Genomic DNA, 13553 nt, shown 5'->3' with positions numbered 1-13553 from the left:
AATTGTGTTTGTGTTCCTGTGTTGTGTAGGGTGCTCTACTGAAAGGTTAAATAATGACCCCAACATTTCTGATTGATTACAATGTTTACTTTGAAGGACATATGAGTACACAATTGTAGTGCACTGAGGGTCTCTAACACAGCCGGCAGTTGGCACTATTTAAGGCACTCTTACCAAGCTGGAAAAGACACACACACACACACACACACACACACACACACACACACACACACACACACACACACACACACACACACACACACAGTCTCTAGCTGCACTGAGAGGAGCAGCAGCACATGATGGGAGATGCAACTGAGTGGTGCGGGGTAGGGACGAGATTGGGATAGGGAGGGGGAGGTATAGCACGGTAGGGGTGGGGGGACCAAAGAGTGCTGCTTGCAGAATCATACAAGGATGAAGTGGAGAGATGGGGAGAGAGAGAGAGAGAGAGAGAGAGAGAGAGAGAGAGAGAGAGAGAGAGAGAGAGCAGGGCAACTAGGTACAATTATGAGGTTACAACAGAGGGCTGGGGAAGGTTAGCGGAAAAGGATAGAGGCAAAAAGACTGTGTGTGCGTTGGTGAAATTGAGAACTGTGTAGTGCCGGGATGGGAACAGAAAAGTGGCTTGGGGAAAAGGACAAAACTAACAAAGATTGAGGCCAGGAAGATTACAGGAACATAGGAGGTATTGGAGGGAGAGTTTCCACCTGTGCAATTCAGAAAAGCTGGTGCTGGTAGGAAGGAGCCAGATGGCACAGGCTGTGAGGCTGTCATTCAAATGGACAACAATGTGTTGGGAGGTGCACTTAGCAATGCAGTGGTCCTGCTGTGTCTTGGTCACAGTTTGTCGATTGCCTTTTATGCAGACAGACAGTTGGTTGCCATGCACATGTAGAATGCAGCACAGTGGCTGCAGCTCAGCTTTTAGCAGCCCCTCCTTTGATAGGATAGCTGACCCTTGTGACCAGACTGGAGCAATGGGTGGTGGGAGAATGTATGGAACAGATATTTCATCCACATCTACAAAAGGTATATGAGCCATGAGCAAGAGGTTGGGAGCAGGAGTTGTGTAGGGACGAACGAGGATATTGTGTAGGTTTGGTGGGTGGCGGAATACCACTGTGGGAGAGGTGGGAAGGATAGTGGGTACGGCATTCTTTTCAGGGCACAATGAGAGGTAGTCAAAACCCTGGTAGAGAATGTGATTCTGTTGCTCCAGTCCTGAGTGGTACCAAGACACATTGGGAATGCACCTATGTCACCAGACATTAGGACTTTGGTAGGTGGTGGTTGACTGGAGAGATAAGGTACACGATATCTGTTTTTATATAAGGTTTGGAGGGTAATTGGTCTGTGAAGGCCTCAGTGAGACACTGAGTAATTTGAGAGGGACAGCTCGTCACTACAGATGCTATGCTGTACAGAAAGGACTCCTTCATATGGAATGGGTTGCAACTGTCAAAGTGGAGACATTGCTTGTGGTTGGCAGGTTTGGTATGGATGGAGGTACTGATATAGCCATCTTTGAGGTGGAGATCATTATCGAGCAAGGTGGCTTGTTGGGTTGAGTAGGACCAGGTGAAGTGAATGAGGGAGGTGTTGAGGTTCTGGAGGAATGTCACTCTTGATCCAAATCATGAAGAGGTCATCAGTGAATCTGAACCAGGTGAGGTGTTTGGAATTCTAGGTGTATAGGAAGGATTCCTCCAGACGGTCCATGAATAGATTAGCCTCTGAATGTGCCATGCAAGTGCCAGTAATCATACCTTGAATTTGTTTCTAGGTGATGCTTTTGAAGTAAGGGTAACTGTGGGTGAGGATATAGTTGGTCATGGTGATTAGGAAGGAGGTTGTAGGTTTGTAATCTGTCTGGCGTTGGGAAAGGTAGTGCTCAATACTGCCAAGGCCATGGACATTTGGAATACTAGTGTAAAGGCAAGTTTCAACAATAGTGACTAGCAGTGAACCATGTGGTAAAGGAACAGGGACTATGGAGAGTTGGTAGAGGAAATGGTTGGTATCTTTTATATAGGTTGGTAGTTGTGCATAATAGGCTGAAGGTGTTTGTCTATAAAGCAGAGATTCTCTCAGTAGGGGCACAGTAACCAGCCACATTGGGGGTTCCTGGGTGGTTGGGTTTATTGGCTTCAGGAAGCATGTAAAAGGTAGGAGTGCAGAGAGTGGAAGAGGTCAGGACAAAGAGACAGAAGTTCTGGGATCGGCCCAAGAATTTGGGGAGAGCCTAGAGACACTGCTGGATTCCTGGAATGGGGTCATTGTGCCAGGGTTTGTAAATGGATGAATCTGACAGCTGGCAGAGTCTTTCCAACAGGAAATTCTTGCAGGTAAAAAAAAACAGTGGTGGTGCCTTTGTCAGCAGGTGGGATTAGAAGGTCCTTATCAGTTTTTATGTAGTGGACTGCGGTCCTTTCTGTGGATGTAAGATTAATTTGCATGTTGAGGGATTTGGGGAAAGATGGTGAGGCAAGGTTTGAGGTTAAGAAATTCTGGAAAGTTTGCAGGAGGTGATTTGGAGGCAGTAAGGGTGAATCACAGTTGGATGGAGGCATGAACTGAGTCAGGCAGGGTTCAACATTGGCCTTTGGTTGAGTCCGATAGGTAAAGTTGGAGGTGAAAAAGTGTTTCCACTGTAGGGACCGGGAGGAGAGAAGGTGTTTAACAAGTCCTGCGTGTTTGAATTTGGGAGTGGGGCAAAAGATGAGGCCTTTGGAAAAGACTGATTTCTGTGGGGCTAAGGCTTCTGGAGTAAAAGTTCATGACTGTTTCAGGTCTGTTTAAGTTCTGGATTCTGTGTGGTGGTGGGAGAGAGTTTTGGAGGGTGGAGTAAATGTAGTAGGTCTGTGAGACAGGTTTTGTATGCCATGAGTGGATGTGGGGGAGGTGGTTGTAGAGGTGGTGGATAGCGCTAGCCCAAGACGGAAATAGGAAGTGAACAGAGTGGAGAGTTTTTTTGAGGATGTGTTGTGCTTGTTGCTCTAGTTCCTGGAGGGGAGGGGTTTCTGTGTGTTATATGGGATCCAGGAATTTGGGATTGCACAACAGGAGTATATTATGGATGGAGAGGAGGTACTGTGAGGGAACTTGGGCCTGATTGGCACGGTTTTGAACCACTATGTTGGTTGGGTTTAAGGACTGACAGAATAGAAAAAGATGGACGTCACTGTGGAAAGGCAGCAGCCAGGGATGGGTAATTTCATGGTAAGGCCATTTGGAGGGGTTCCATCAGCCAAACAACTCAGGAACAGTATGTGGGACTGGGTTCTGGCCAGGGATAAGGAACTTTTCTGTGTTGACAGAGATGGAAGGAGCAAGGATTCATAGTCGAGGATAAAAATGTATAAAAAATTATAAACAATATATAAATACGTCCAAAAAATTCACATAATTAATCCAAATCTGGAAAAAAAAAATCACAAAGGATGAAACAGATGGAGTTGGGGGCAACAAGAGGAAGTCCGAGGGAGTTGGCTGATAGCGCGAGGTGAAAAATACCTGAAATTGGCGTGAAGACACAACGAGATCAAAGACAACCACTGTTGGCTGGTTACTGTGCACCCACTGAGAGAATCTCTACTCTCGTAGACCAACACTTTCAACCAACTGTCCTATATAAAAGACTCCAACAATTTCCTCCACTGACTCTCCACAGTTCCTGTTCCTGGTGCAAAGCTTGTCACTATTGATGCCGCTTCCTTTTGCACTAACATCTCTAATACCCATGGCCTTACCGCTACTGAACAATATCTTTCCCAACACCAGACATTCCAAACCTACAATCTCATTCCTAATCACTTCGACCAACTGTATCCTCACCCAAAATTACTTCTCCTTTGAAGGCAGTAGCTAGAAACAAATCCAGCCTACGACTATGTGCACCCGCATGGCACCATCATATGTCAACCTAATCATGGGCCATCTAGAGGAAGTTCCTAAACATCCAGAATCCCAAACACCTCACCTGGTCCAGATTCATCAATGACATCTTCATGGTCTGGATAGAAGGTGAGGATACCCTATCCGTATTCCTCCAGAACCTCAACACTTTCTCACCCATCCGCTTCATCTGGTCCTACTCAACCCAACAAGCCACCTTCCTCGATATTTACCTCCATCTTAAAGATGGCTGTATCAGTGCCTCCACACATATCAAACCTACCAACTGCCAAAAATGCCTCTACTTTGACAGCTGCCACCCATTCCATATCAAGATGTCCCTCCTATACAGCCTAGCCACTTGTGGCTGTCACATCTGTAGTGACAAGAGGTCCCTCTTGAAATACACAAAGTGTCTCACTGAGGCCTTCACAGACCGTAATTACCCTCCCAACCTTGTACAAACACAGATCTCCCTTGCCTTACCTCTCCAGTCACCCACCACCTCCCAATGTCCCACTGTCTGACCACAGAGGAGTACTCGCCTCTTGACTCAGTACCACCCATGACTGGAGCAACTGCATCACATTCTCCACCAGAGTTTTGACTATCGCTTATGGTGCCCCGAAACAAGGAATGTCCTATCCACTATCTTTGTCACCCTCCCAGTGGTATTCGGCCGCCCACCGAACCTACACAATATCCTCGTTCATCCCCACACAACTCCTACTCCCAACCCCTTGTCTCATATACCTGTAATAGACCTAAATGAAAGACCCGTCCCAAACATCCTCCTCCCACCACCATGTACTCCAGCCCAGTGAAAAAAATCATTTATCCCGTCAAATGCATGGCTACCTGTGAAGCCTGTTGTATGACCTATAACCTACCAATGAGCTGTATTCTACAGCTGGACCTTCCCATTGCTGAGCACACCTCCCAACCTATATTCTTCATTTTAATGACTGCCTCACAACCTAAGCCATCTAGATCCTTCCCATCAATGGCAGCTTTTCTGAATTGCACAGGTGGGAACTCTCCCTGCAGTACATCCTGTGTTAGCGTAACCCTCCTGGCCTCAACATTCGTTAAGTCTTTGTCCTTACCCTCAAGCTCCTTCTCTGTTCCCATTCCAGCACTACACAGTCCACAATTCCACCAATGCACCAACAGTCTTTTTACCTCTCTCCTTTTCCGCTAACCCTTCCCTGCCCTCCGTTGTAACCTCCCGACTGTACCTAGCTACCCTACCCTCTCTCCACCCCATCCACGTATGCTCCCAGAAGCAGCACTTTACTGGCCCCACCCTTATCATCCTGCTATCACTATCCCTCCCCCTCCTCGTGTGTGTGTGTGTGTGTGTGTGTGTGTGTGTGTGTGTGTGTGTGTGTGTGTGTGTGTGTGTTTTTTTCTATCTCACACGATGGCCTTGTTGGCCAAAAGCTCATTTTCTGACAGTCTTTTTGTTGTGCCTGCCTGTGATTCAGCATCTCCTCTATATGGTGAGGATTTACTATTTACAGTTACTGACAACGTAGCTACAGTTTGAGTGGGGTCCTAGGAGACACCAATTTATTGTATCAAGGCGTTGTGCCTCTGCTTATTATTGTAGGTATTCTTTATGTTTAAGAAAATAATTAAGAGTTACCTAAATGACAAGGTCTGTTGTATAGCAATTTCAAGGAAGATCAAATTGCTGATGGTGGGATAAAATAACCTCAACCCACACTGGAAGTGAGTAATGAGCTGCTCAGTTTTTAATCAGTAATTCAAATACCTGCTACAAGTTCTCTCACAAGCAGGCAGACACAGTAATAATACAACTGATGGAGCAAGTGCAGCCCTTCCCAATTTGAGGAGGGAAATTAAGATCATCTTTTTTCAGGAATGAATAGGATATGCTGTCAGTCACATTTGATTAAACCAAGTGTAAATTTTCTTAATCCCATTATCAAGGTGTCTGGACAATTTGTTTTGTACCTGGCTCTTAGACAGACAATGCCTCAAAAACCTGATTGTGAACACACACTCGCAGATTAAGAGAATGTAGCAGCTGCCTTGAGAAAGTTACCCTTTTCACTGTCACCAATAAGTACTGTGTTTTGTACAGCCTTTTCCTATTTGTGCCAAATGAATGTTACAGCTCAAATTAAATGACAATTTGCTGTACGTGTGGTTTGGCATTACACGCCTAATGGGTTGCAGGTATGCACGCTACACTGAATAGAAATGCACTTACATTCCCAAGATTCTCATGAGACATGCTTTCCAAGAAATGTACCAATAATTTGAGAGTCTCTTGAGACCTCTGGCATTTGGACTAGAACTTCTTTACACTTGGTCTATCACATTACTGACCCAAGTCACCATTTTGAGTTTTGCACCCCACAAGTCTATTGGCTACGAACTTCAGTTCTTTATTCATTGCTTGTTCAAGCACTTTCTTTAAATTTTATATGAAATGAATACTGTCTAGGAATTTGACCGGTTTTAAATTGACAGCAATTTTGTTTGATTAAAACTCCTGTCACCCTCACTTTATATTTGTCTTTAGTGCTCATAAGTAGTATAGTAACAAAAGTGGACATTGCAGATACATGTGCATTTTTGTACTAGTTATGCACGAATCCACAAAAGCATTGGTCTGTGGATATGGATTATGAGAATAGAAACAAATGATTTAGTAATTGCAATTTTTTTGGCAGGTTCAAATGGCTCTGAGCACTATGGGACTTAACTACTGAGGTCATCAGTTCCCTAGAACTTAGAACTACTTAAACCTAACTAACCTAAGGACATCACACACATCTATGCCCGAGGCAGGATTCGAACCTGCGACCGTAGCGATCACGCGGTTCCAAATTGACGCGCTTAGAACCGCACGGCCACACCGGCCGGCGCAATTTTTTTGGTTAGTCAAAATTACTATTGAATCTGCAACACACCTGGAACCGTGTTTCCAGAAATAGTTATATTTGTGCAGTTTTTCCAACTGCAGAAAGCATGTTATAGGGAGTTTTTACTTCACCAATTACAGACAAGAGTGTTGACTCTTTATGGGTTGGCAGCAACAATAATAGAATCAAGGAAAAACCTAGTTGCAGCATCATGACAGATGACAGAAGTATCTGGCTTCTTCATAAAAATTTTCTGCACTCTCTCTCCTCTCCTCTCCTCAACTTCCTAATTTTCCATTTTTTCCATAACAGTTATCTAAATCTTTATACCTTCTGTAAGTGATGACACCTAAAATGACTTATTGTGTATTTCAATGCCACAGTATTCCATGTGTCTTTATACATACAGTTATATTTCTAAAACAGAAGGCGGTTTTCCTTCAAATGATTAAAGAGCAATGTTGGGGCACTATAAATACTTAACAAAAGCACAGAAGGGGGAAAGAAAAGTGAAGAACTTTGTAGGAGTAATACACAGAATTTATCATACTTCACTCAGCCTTCTTAACAAATACCATCATCCACACATCTTTCATTTAAAATGCAACTTTCAAAAAGTATTACCCTACACTTCTGATACATCATCTTATTGATTATATTGTCAATGGTCACAATAGTGTATAAGTATTTCCAAATTGAATAAATGCCTAACAGTATAAGATAATGAATATAATTAGAATAAAGAAAATTTTAACAAGAGAAACCTTTAGCTCAGTAAATGACATTACCTGACAGATCATAAATGTACATCATGCTCACTCATCACATGCTAGAAAATAATTCCCACTTTAAGCAATATAATTGCTTTTCATTAAAAATTATATTATTCCAACGATGCATATCAAAAAATATCTTCTGAAAAATATTTTTAACAGAAACACAGCCCACTTACCTTCAGAGCAGTTGCTGCCTTTGAGAATTCAGGTACAAACTGCTGGCAATGCCCACACCAAGGGGCATAAAATTCAACTATCCATAATGCATCACTCTGAATAACCAATCTATCGAAATTTGCAGGATTCAGATCTACAACATCTGAACTTGAGGGATACAAGGCAGCCGCCGACGACACTAAGCAAATCAGGGCACCTAAAACAGTTTGTCAATTAACATGTGTGTCTTTGTAGTGAGTTAGTTTCATGTTCCATGTATCCTTTGCACTATGATTTGGAACAAGTCTTTTTACATTCACATTGTAAATTAATCTGTAAATATGGCTACATGCCAAACATTTACAAGTTTTTTAATACATGCAAATGCGAGTTAGTTAATTCCTATTCGTCAGCTTTTACACATTACAATAATTGAAAGTATTCTATCAAACATAAGGTGTAGTCAACGAAAAACTTTTTCGGTTTTCAAATTTTACTTTTTGGGTTTAAACGCAACCTTAATGTGTAGTAATGAACGTCAGTTTTCCCTTCAGGTATTGTTATTATGTACATCATTGTTGCTTTTCAATTGTAGTGTGTTATTTACGGCGAACTTCATGGCGAAATATACTGTGAAGCAGTAGCCACCATACTCAACTAGTTAAACAGGTGTCTACAAGATCATCGTGGGTGAGCACCACATAATATTTTTACAGCACAGTCCTGGTCGCTGAAGACCAAGAGTTTCTCTCTTAAAGATGAAAGTGACGACCGGTTATGAAGATGCTAGATTTTTTTTAATGAGGCAATATAATTATGGCATAAATCTTTATCGGCAACTATCTTCAAACGGAATGTCTCTCACCCTAATAAAATGTATTTTAGGCCTATATGATTTGTAAGTACCTCACGTTCTCTTCTCTATCTCTCCCTCTACCTTCTTTATGAGTAATGAAGGCAAAATAGATATGGTGACCGGTGTTCAGCAATCTAAACGGAGTGCTATGTGTAAATAATTATTACGTGCAACCTTAATGACGATAATAATTAATAGATAGTTCTGTTAAGTTGTTTATTCTTTAAGATGGAGAGACTACTTTTATATAATGTCATTCATAGGATTTGTACTATTACAGAAAGTAATTTAACTCACCCCAAAAAACCGCCATTCTGAAGAAACAGTCTTATCAGTTCCTTTTTGTACTCTGCTAGCAGCAAATCCTCTCGTGTACACTTCACACCATCGAGTCAGCTAATACAAATCCAATAGTTAGACAACACGCTGCGTTGACACTAGACTACGCTTATATGTACAACAACTTCGTGTTTGAGTCTGATTGGTCCAGGCAATCTCATGTGCAAAGTTTATCCATCTTTTGCGAAACGGCGTCGAAAATATAGTTTCCGAGGTTCAGGCGAACTGAAGCGCAATTGTTTCAATTTTTCGTTAGATGCGAACGCAGTAAAGTTAACAAACGTTTCAATAAGCGCATGAAAAAAATTACTGACTGGTCGTGTTTTCTAAAATTTGCAGTATTTATCATTATGTATGTTGGCTCGCCTGAAGTTTGAAAGCGCGCACTTTACAAGTAAGAAATGGTGCACTTCAAGAAATCGTAGGAACCTACATGTTATATTGTACATGTATTTCTAATGCTTCGTGCTAAATTTAAATTTAAAACAAGAAATAAAAATTTGGAGATCATTCTGCTACCGAAAAATATCATTTAAAGATGTCACATATAGGTTTACATGCCATTTTTGATGTTTTATTACAAATTTATAACGTAGATCATTATTATCCATATTTTTCTTGTGTAATCACATGCTTTATTATCAATCAAGAAATAGGATAAACTGGCCACAATTCGAAATAGGAAGTAAAAAGTTTTAAATTGTGGCTTCAGGTATAGGTTTCGGTAATTTCCAAGAATGATTGCCTATCGATTATTAGACCTATACTATATAGAAATAAGCCACGAACAGATGCAGCACAACCCAAATCTACTTAGGAGGTAGTCAAGACTTTCATGACTGTAGATGTATTTCACAAATGTTTAAGTAGCATTGATACCAATATTCCATGATTCGAACATCATATTCCTCTTAAGAATTATAGTAGACATAGAATTAATATTTATCATGAATGGCCAACTTAACTGCACTGATTTCCGTAAAGCATTTGACTCATACCACACCTACACTTACCGTCAAAAAGTTTGGTCATATGGAGTATCAAGTGAAATTTATGACTGGACTTTAGCTTTTTGTAGAGAGGATGCAGCATCTTATCTTGGATGGAGAATCATTGTCTTACATAGAAGTAACTTCAGTTATGCCTCAGTGAAGTTTGTTGGGACACTTGGTGTTCCTGTTGTATATTAATGACCTTGCAGACAATATTAACAGTAACGTCAGACTTTTTGCAGGTGATGCAGTTATCTATAATGAAGTACTATCTGAAAGAAGCTGCATAAATATTCATTCGGATCTTGATAAGATTTCAAAGTGGCGCAAAGAGTGGCAACTTGCATTAAATGTTTAGAGCAGTAAAACTGTGCACGTCACAAAACGAAAAAAACGAGTATCCTATGACTATAATATCAATGAGACAGGAGGTAGACTTCGTTTTATTGGTAGAATACCTGGGAACTGCAACAATCTACAAAGCAGATTGCTTACAAACCACTCATGAAACTGGTTCTAGAATATTGCTCAATTGTGTGGGACTCGCGCCAAACAAGACAAACAGAGGATATTGAACATATACAGAGAAGGGCAGCACGAATCGTCACAGGTTGTTTTGACCTGTGGGAGAGTGTCACTAAGATGTTGAAAGAAGTGAACTGGAAGACCCTTGAAGATAGACGTAAACTATCCCGAGAAAGTCCATTAACAATGTTTCAAGAACGGCTTTCAATGATGACTCTAGAAATGTACCACAGTCCTCTACGTATTGCTCACATAGAGGCCATGAGGATAAGAATAGAATAATTACAGCATGCACAGACACATTCAAACAACCATTCTTCCCACACTCCATATGTGAATGGAATGGGAAGAAACTAATGGGATGTCTGCGATGCACTTCACTGTGGATTGCAGAGTATATATAGTAGTGTTTTATAGACAATGTCCAATTTTCCTAACCGAAGAGAAGGCACATCTAGTTAGTTATAGGCGTAAACCAGCATTTTATAAATCTGATTTAACTTAATGAATTTGTAGAAATGATGATTTATGTAGGGCTGCTATTAAAAATAATCATCTTAAAAATAAAGTAGTGCTTCAATAGGGAGAGGTAAACAGAATCTGAAACTCTTAAATTTTTCATTATAGCCTATGTAATGAGGAAGATGCGAAGTAAAAATAAAAAGGATAGATATGTTTGTGCAGATGCCAGGTAGAACATTTTGTTTGAATTCAAAATAAGTTTGAAAACTGAACTACAACAGCCAACATCTTGTTTTTGTGTCTATATACTTTTTCTTTGTTATATTTCGTTGTCTGTCATTAACTTTCTTTCTTTTCCCTAGTGTTTATCCTGTCTAGTACAGGGTCCGCTTTTGTGAGATACGGTAAACTTTATCTCCAATATTTAACTTTGTGCCCGGATGCTGTTTCTCACAGCACAGTTGTCAAGATGATGTAAAAGAGGGTAGATGTGTGTGCCAGTTGCTGTGAACCATGTAAACTATCTTCTGTGTGTTATTGTATACAATTGTTTGGGTATTGTATTCTTTGAGATGGAATTTGGGGACAAGCCCAACATTTGCCTAAACAAGTGTGGGAAACAATCTAAAACCACACTTAGGCTGACCGCTGTACCAGCCCATGGTCATTATCTGCCACGCAGATTCGATCTGGATCGGGTCACTTCCCTGTCTCGCAAAGTAGAGCGCTGTGCATTACGTTTTCGAGCATGTCTTGTCTGTTATCATTTGATTGTTCACACTCCCATCCGATAACATCACGTTTTTGTGAATATGATGTGCAGATCAAGTATCTAATTGACTCTCTAAGTAACTGATTGAGGCCTAGGGTAGTCAGATATGTTATGTGGAAATTTAATGGGTAAGGCTTAGAAAACATTTCAAATAATTGAAGGTCACTGTCAAGAAATGCCAGTCCCTTAAACTGAAAGTGTAACAAAATCAGTATTAAAACTGGAACGAGATTCCACAGAACAGAAAACAACATAGCTTCATTTATAAAATTTTAATTAATTCTTGTTTTATCTCATAATTGGTTCAGAGCTTTGTCCACTGTCGAGTGGTAGGAAACTGTTAATATGAAAATATACAGACATTAAATGTGGAAAGACAATTCTTCACTACATACTAGACAACCAAGACACATTTCTCTGATATAATGCAATCTGTGTAAAAGTGCCACTACATTAAATCTGATGAGATTATTCTACATTTCAGACGCAAAAGAGCTATGATTTTGATGTTTTACAATAGTCAAACAACATAGTGAGCCATAAGGGTGACACATACTATCTGGCAAGATATCACCTAATTCTGGTCCTTGTCGTAAGATGAAGTCTATGTGCTAAGGATAATCCATAGTCCACTGATGTATGCTCTTGAAAGAGGACCGTGCAATGTGTGCTGTTGTGGCATACAGACTGCAGTACTAGAATGTAAGATGAGTGTATTTTCTAGACCCTAATTACGTAATTAATCACGAAGATCTGGGCTAATTAGACAACTTTATGCATGGCACTACACAAGGACGGCAAAAAAAGCGCAATACGCTGAAAAACTGACGATACTATGCAACTGGTGTTATCCTCCTGGGAAAAAGTATCGCAATACCACTCGAAACCAACGACAGAAACACTTAAACTCTACCCTACACCGTTAAGCTAGGGGGAGAAGCGTGGGGTTTAAGACACTATCTTTATCCTTTCTCGTGAGAAATATGTACAACTAACTAGATGCGGGTGTTGGACAGATAGTAGTTAAAAAAGTATATTACCTGCAAGCATACAGCATCTATCGCTGTCTGACATCAGAGTTCACTACACACGCCTACTAAAAATCACTCTACAACCCAGCTAACCGAAGTCAATACATACTATCACAGCTGATGGAAAAAATGCATCACAGTTCTAATTACACTTCGAAATTGTCATGAAAAAACCAGCACTCATATTGAACAGGTCATAATGCAGCACATGTACTGGGGAAAATTGTCATCCTAAAAGACTGCAGAGGGGGTGGTAATTGAACATGCGTTCTCCTCCACGTACAATCACAAACTGCCGAAAATCGAAGCCTTCTCACCTCCTACAGGGTGGATGGACCGAGGGAGGGAGGTACTCCGCCAACAGCCTCGTGGCTTGTGATGGCCTCTGTCCACTTTGAAGCGATGGTCCTTCGCCAACACAAAAGGAGGAGATAAAAGGACGGCTCTCCCAAATGCATCTAAAGTATAGTGTACAGACCCGCCCTAATGGTTAGGAGACGCAGCTGCTTTCCTTGTAATAGGTGTTCTCCGTTTCTAACGATCATTTTATATAGGACTGAAGCAAGCATAGTATAATTTCTGAACTGTGATCGTAAGTGAAAAGTGGACGCTATAAACCTCTGGAGAGCTACATTGTGCACCTACCACACCGAGCTGCTGTTTTAAGGAAGTGGTTTTTTCGTTTTACAGTTTGTTACCATAGTTTATCGCAGAGAAACCTGCAAGAAGGATATATGTCATTCGCTGAGATATATTTCTTACAATGGAATATTAAAAGCGCTACATTCCAAGTGACAGATAGATCGGAAACTCAAGCGATCTAACATTATAGCCTGTTTTAAATGCAGAACTG

The 13553-nt window shown here is 41.0% G+C and overlaps 1 protein-coding gene across 1 annotated transcript in view; it reads right to left on the bottom strand.

The window, feature by feature from the left end:
* Positions 1–9137, bottom strand: part of LOC126180649 (protein disulfide-isomerase A6 homolog) — a 39372-nt gene extending 30235 nt beyond the window's left edge. Inside the window, exons 1-2 of the mRNA XM_049924709.1 lie at positions 8877–9137; positions 7744–7940 (exon numbers count right to left, since the gene is read on the bottom strand). Coding sequence (XP_049780666.1) covers positions 7744–7940; positions 8877–8892 — 213 coding nt within the window. The 5' untranslated portion in view covers positions 8893–9137. The remainder of the gene's footprint in view (positions 1–7743; positions 7941–8876) is intronic.
* Between the last annotated feature and the right edge of the window lie 4416 nt (positions 9138–13553).

This window comes from Schistocerca cancellata, chromosome 1 (assembly GCF_023864275.1).
Source record: "Schistocerca cancellata isolate TAMUIC-IGC-003103 chromosome 1, iqSchCanc2.1, whole genome shotgun sequence".
In the NCBI taxonomy this organism is placed as follows: domain Eukaryota; kingdom Metazoa; phylum Arthropoda; class Insecta; order Orthoptera; family Acrididae; genus Schistocerca; species Schistocerca cancellata.
This window is presented reverse-complemented; position numbering and strand designations above follow the sequence as displayed.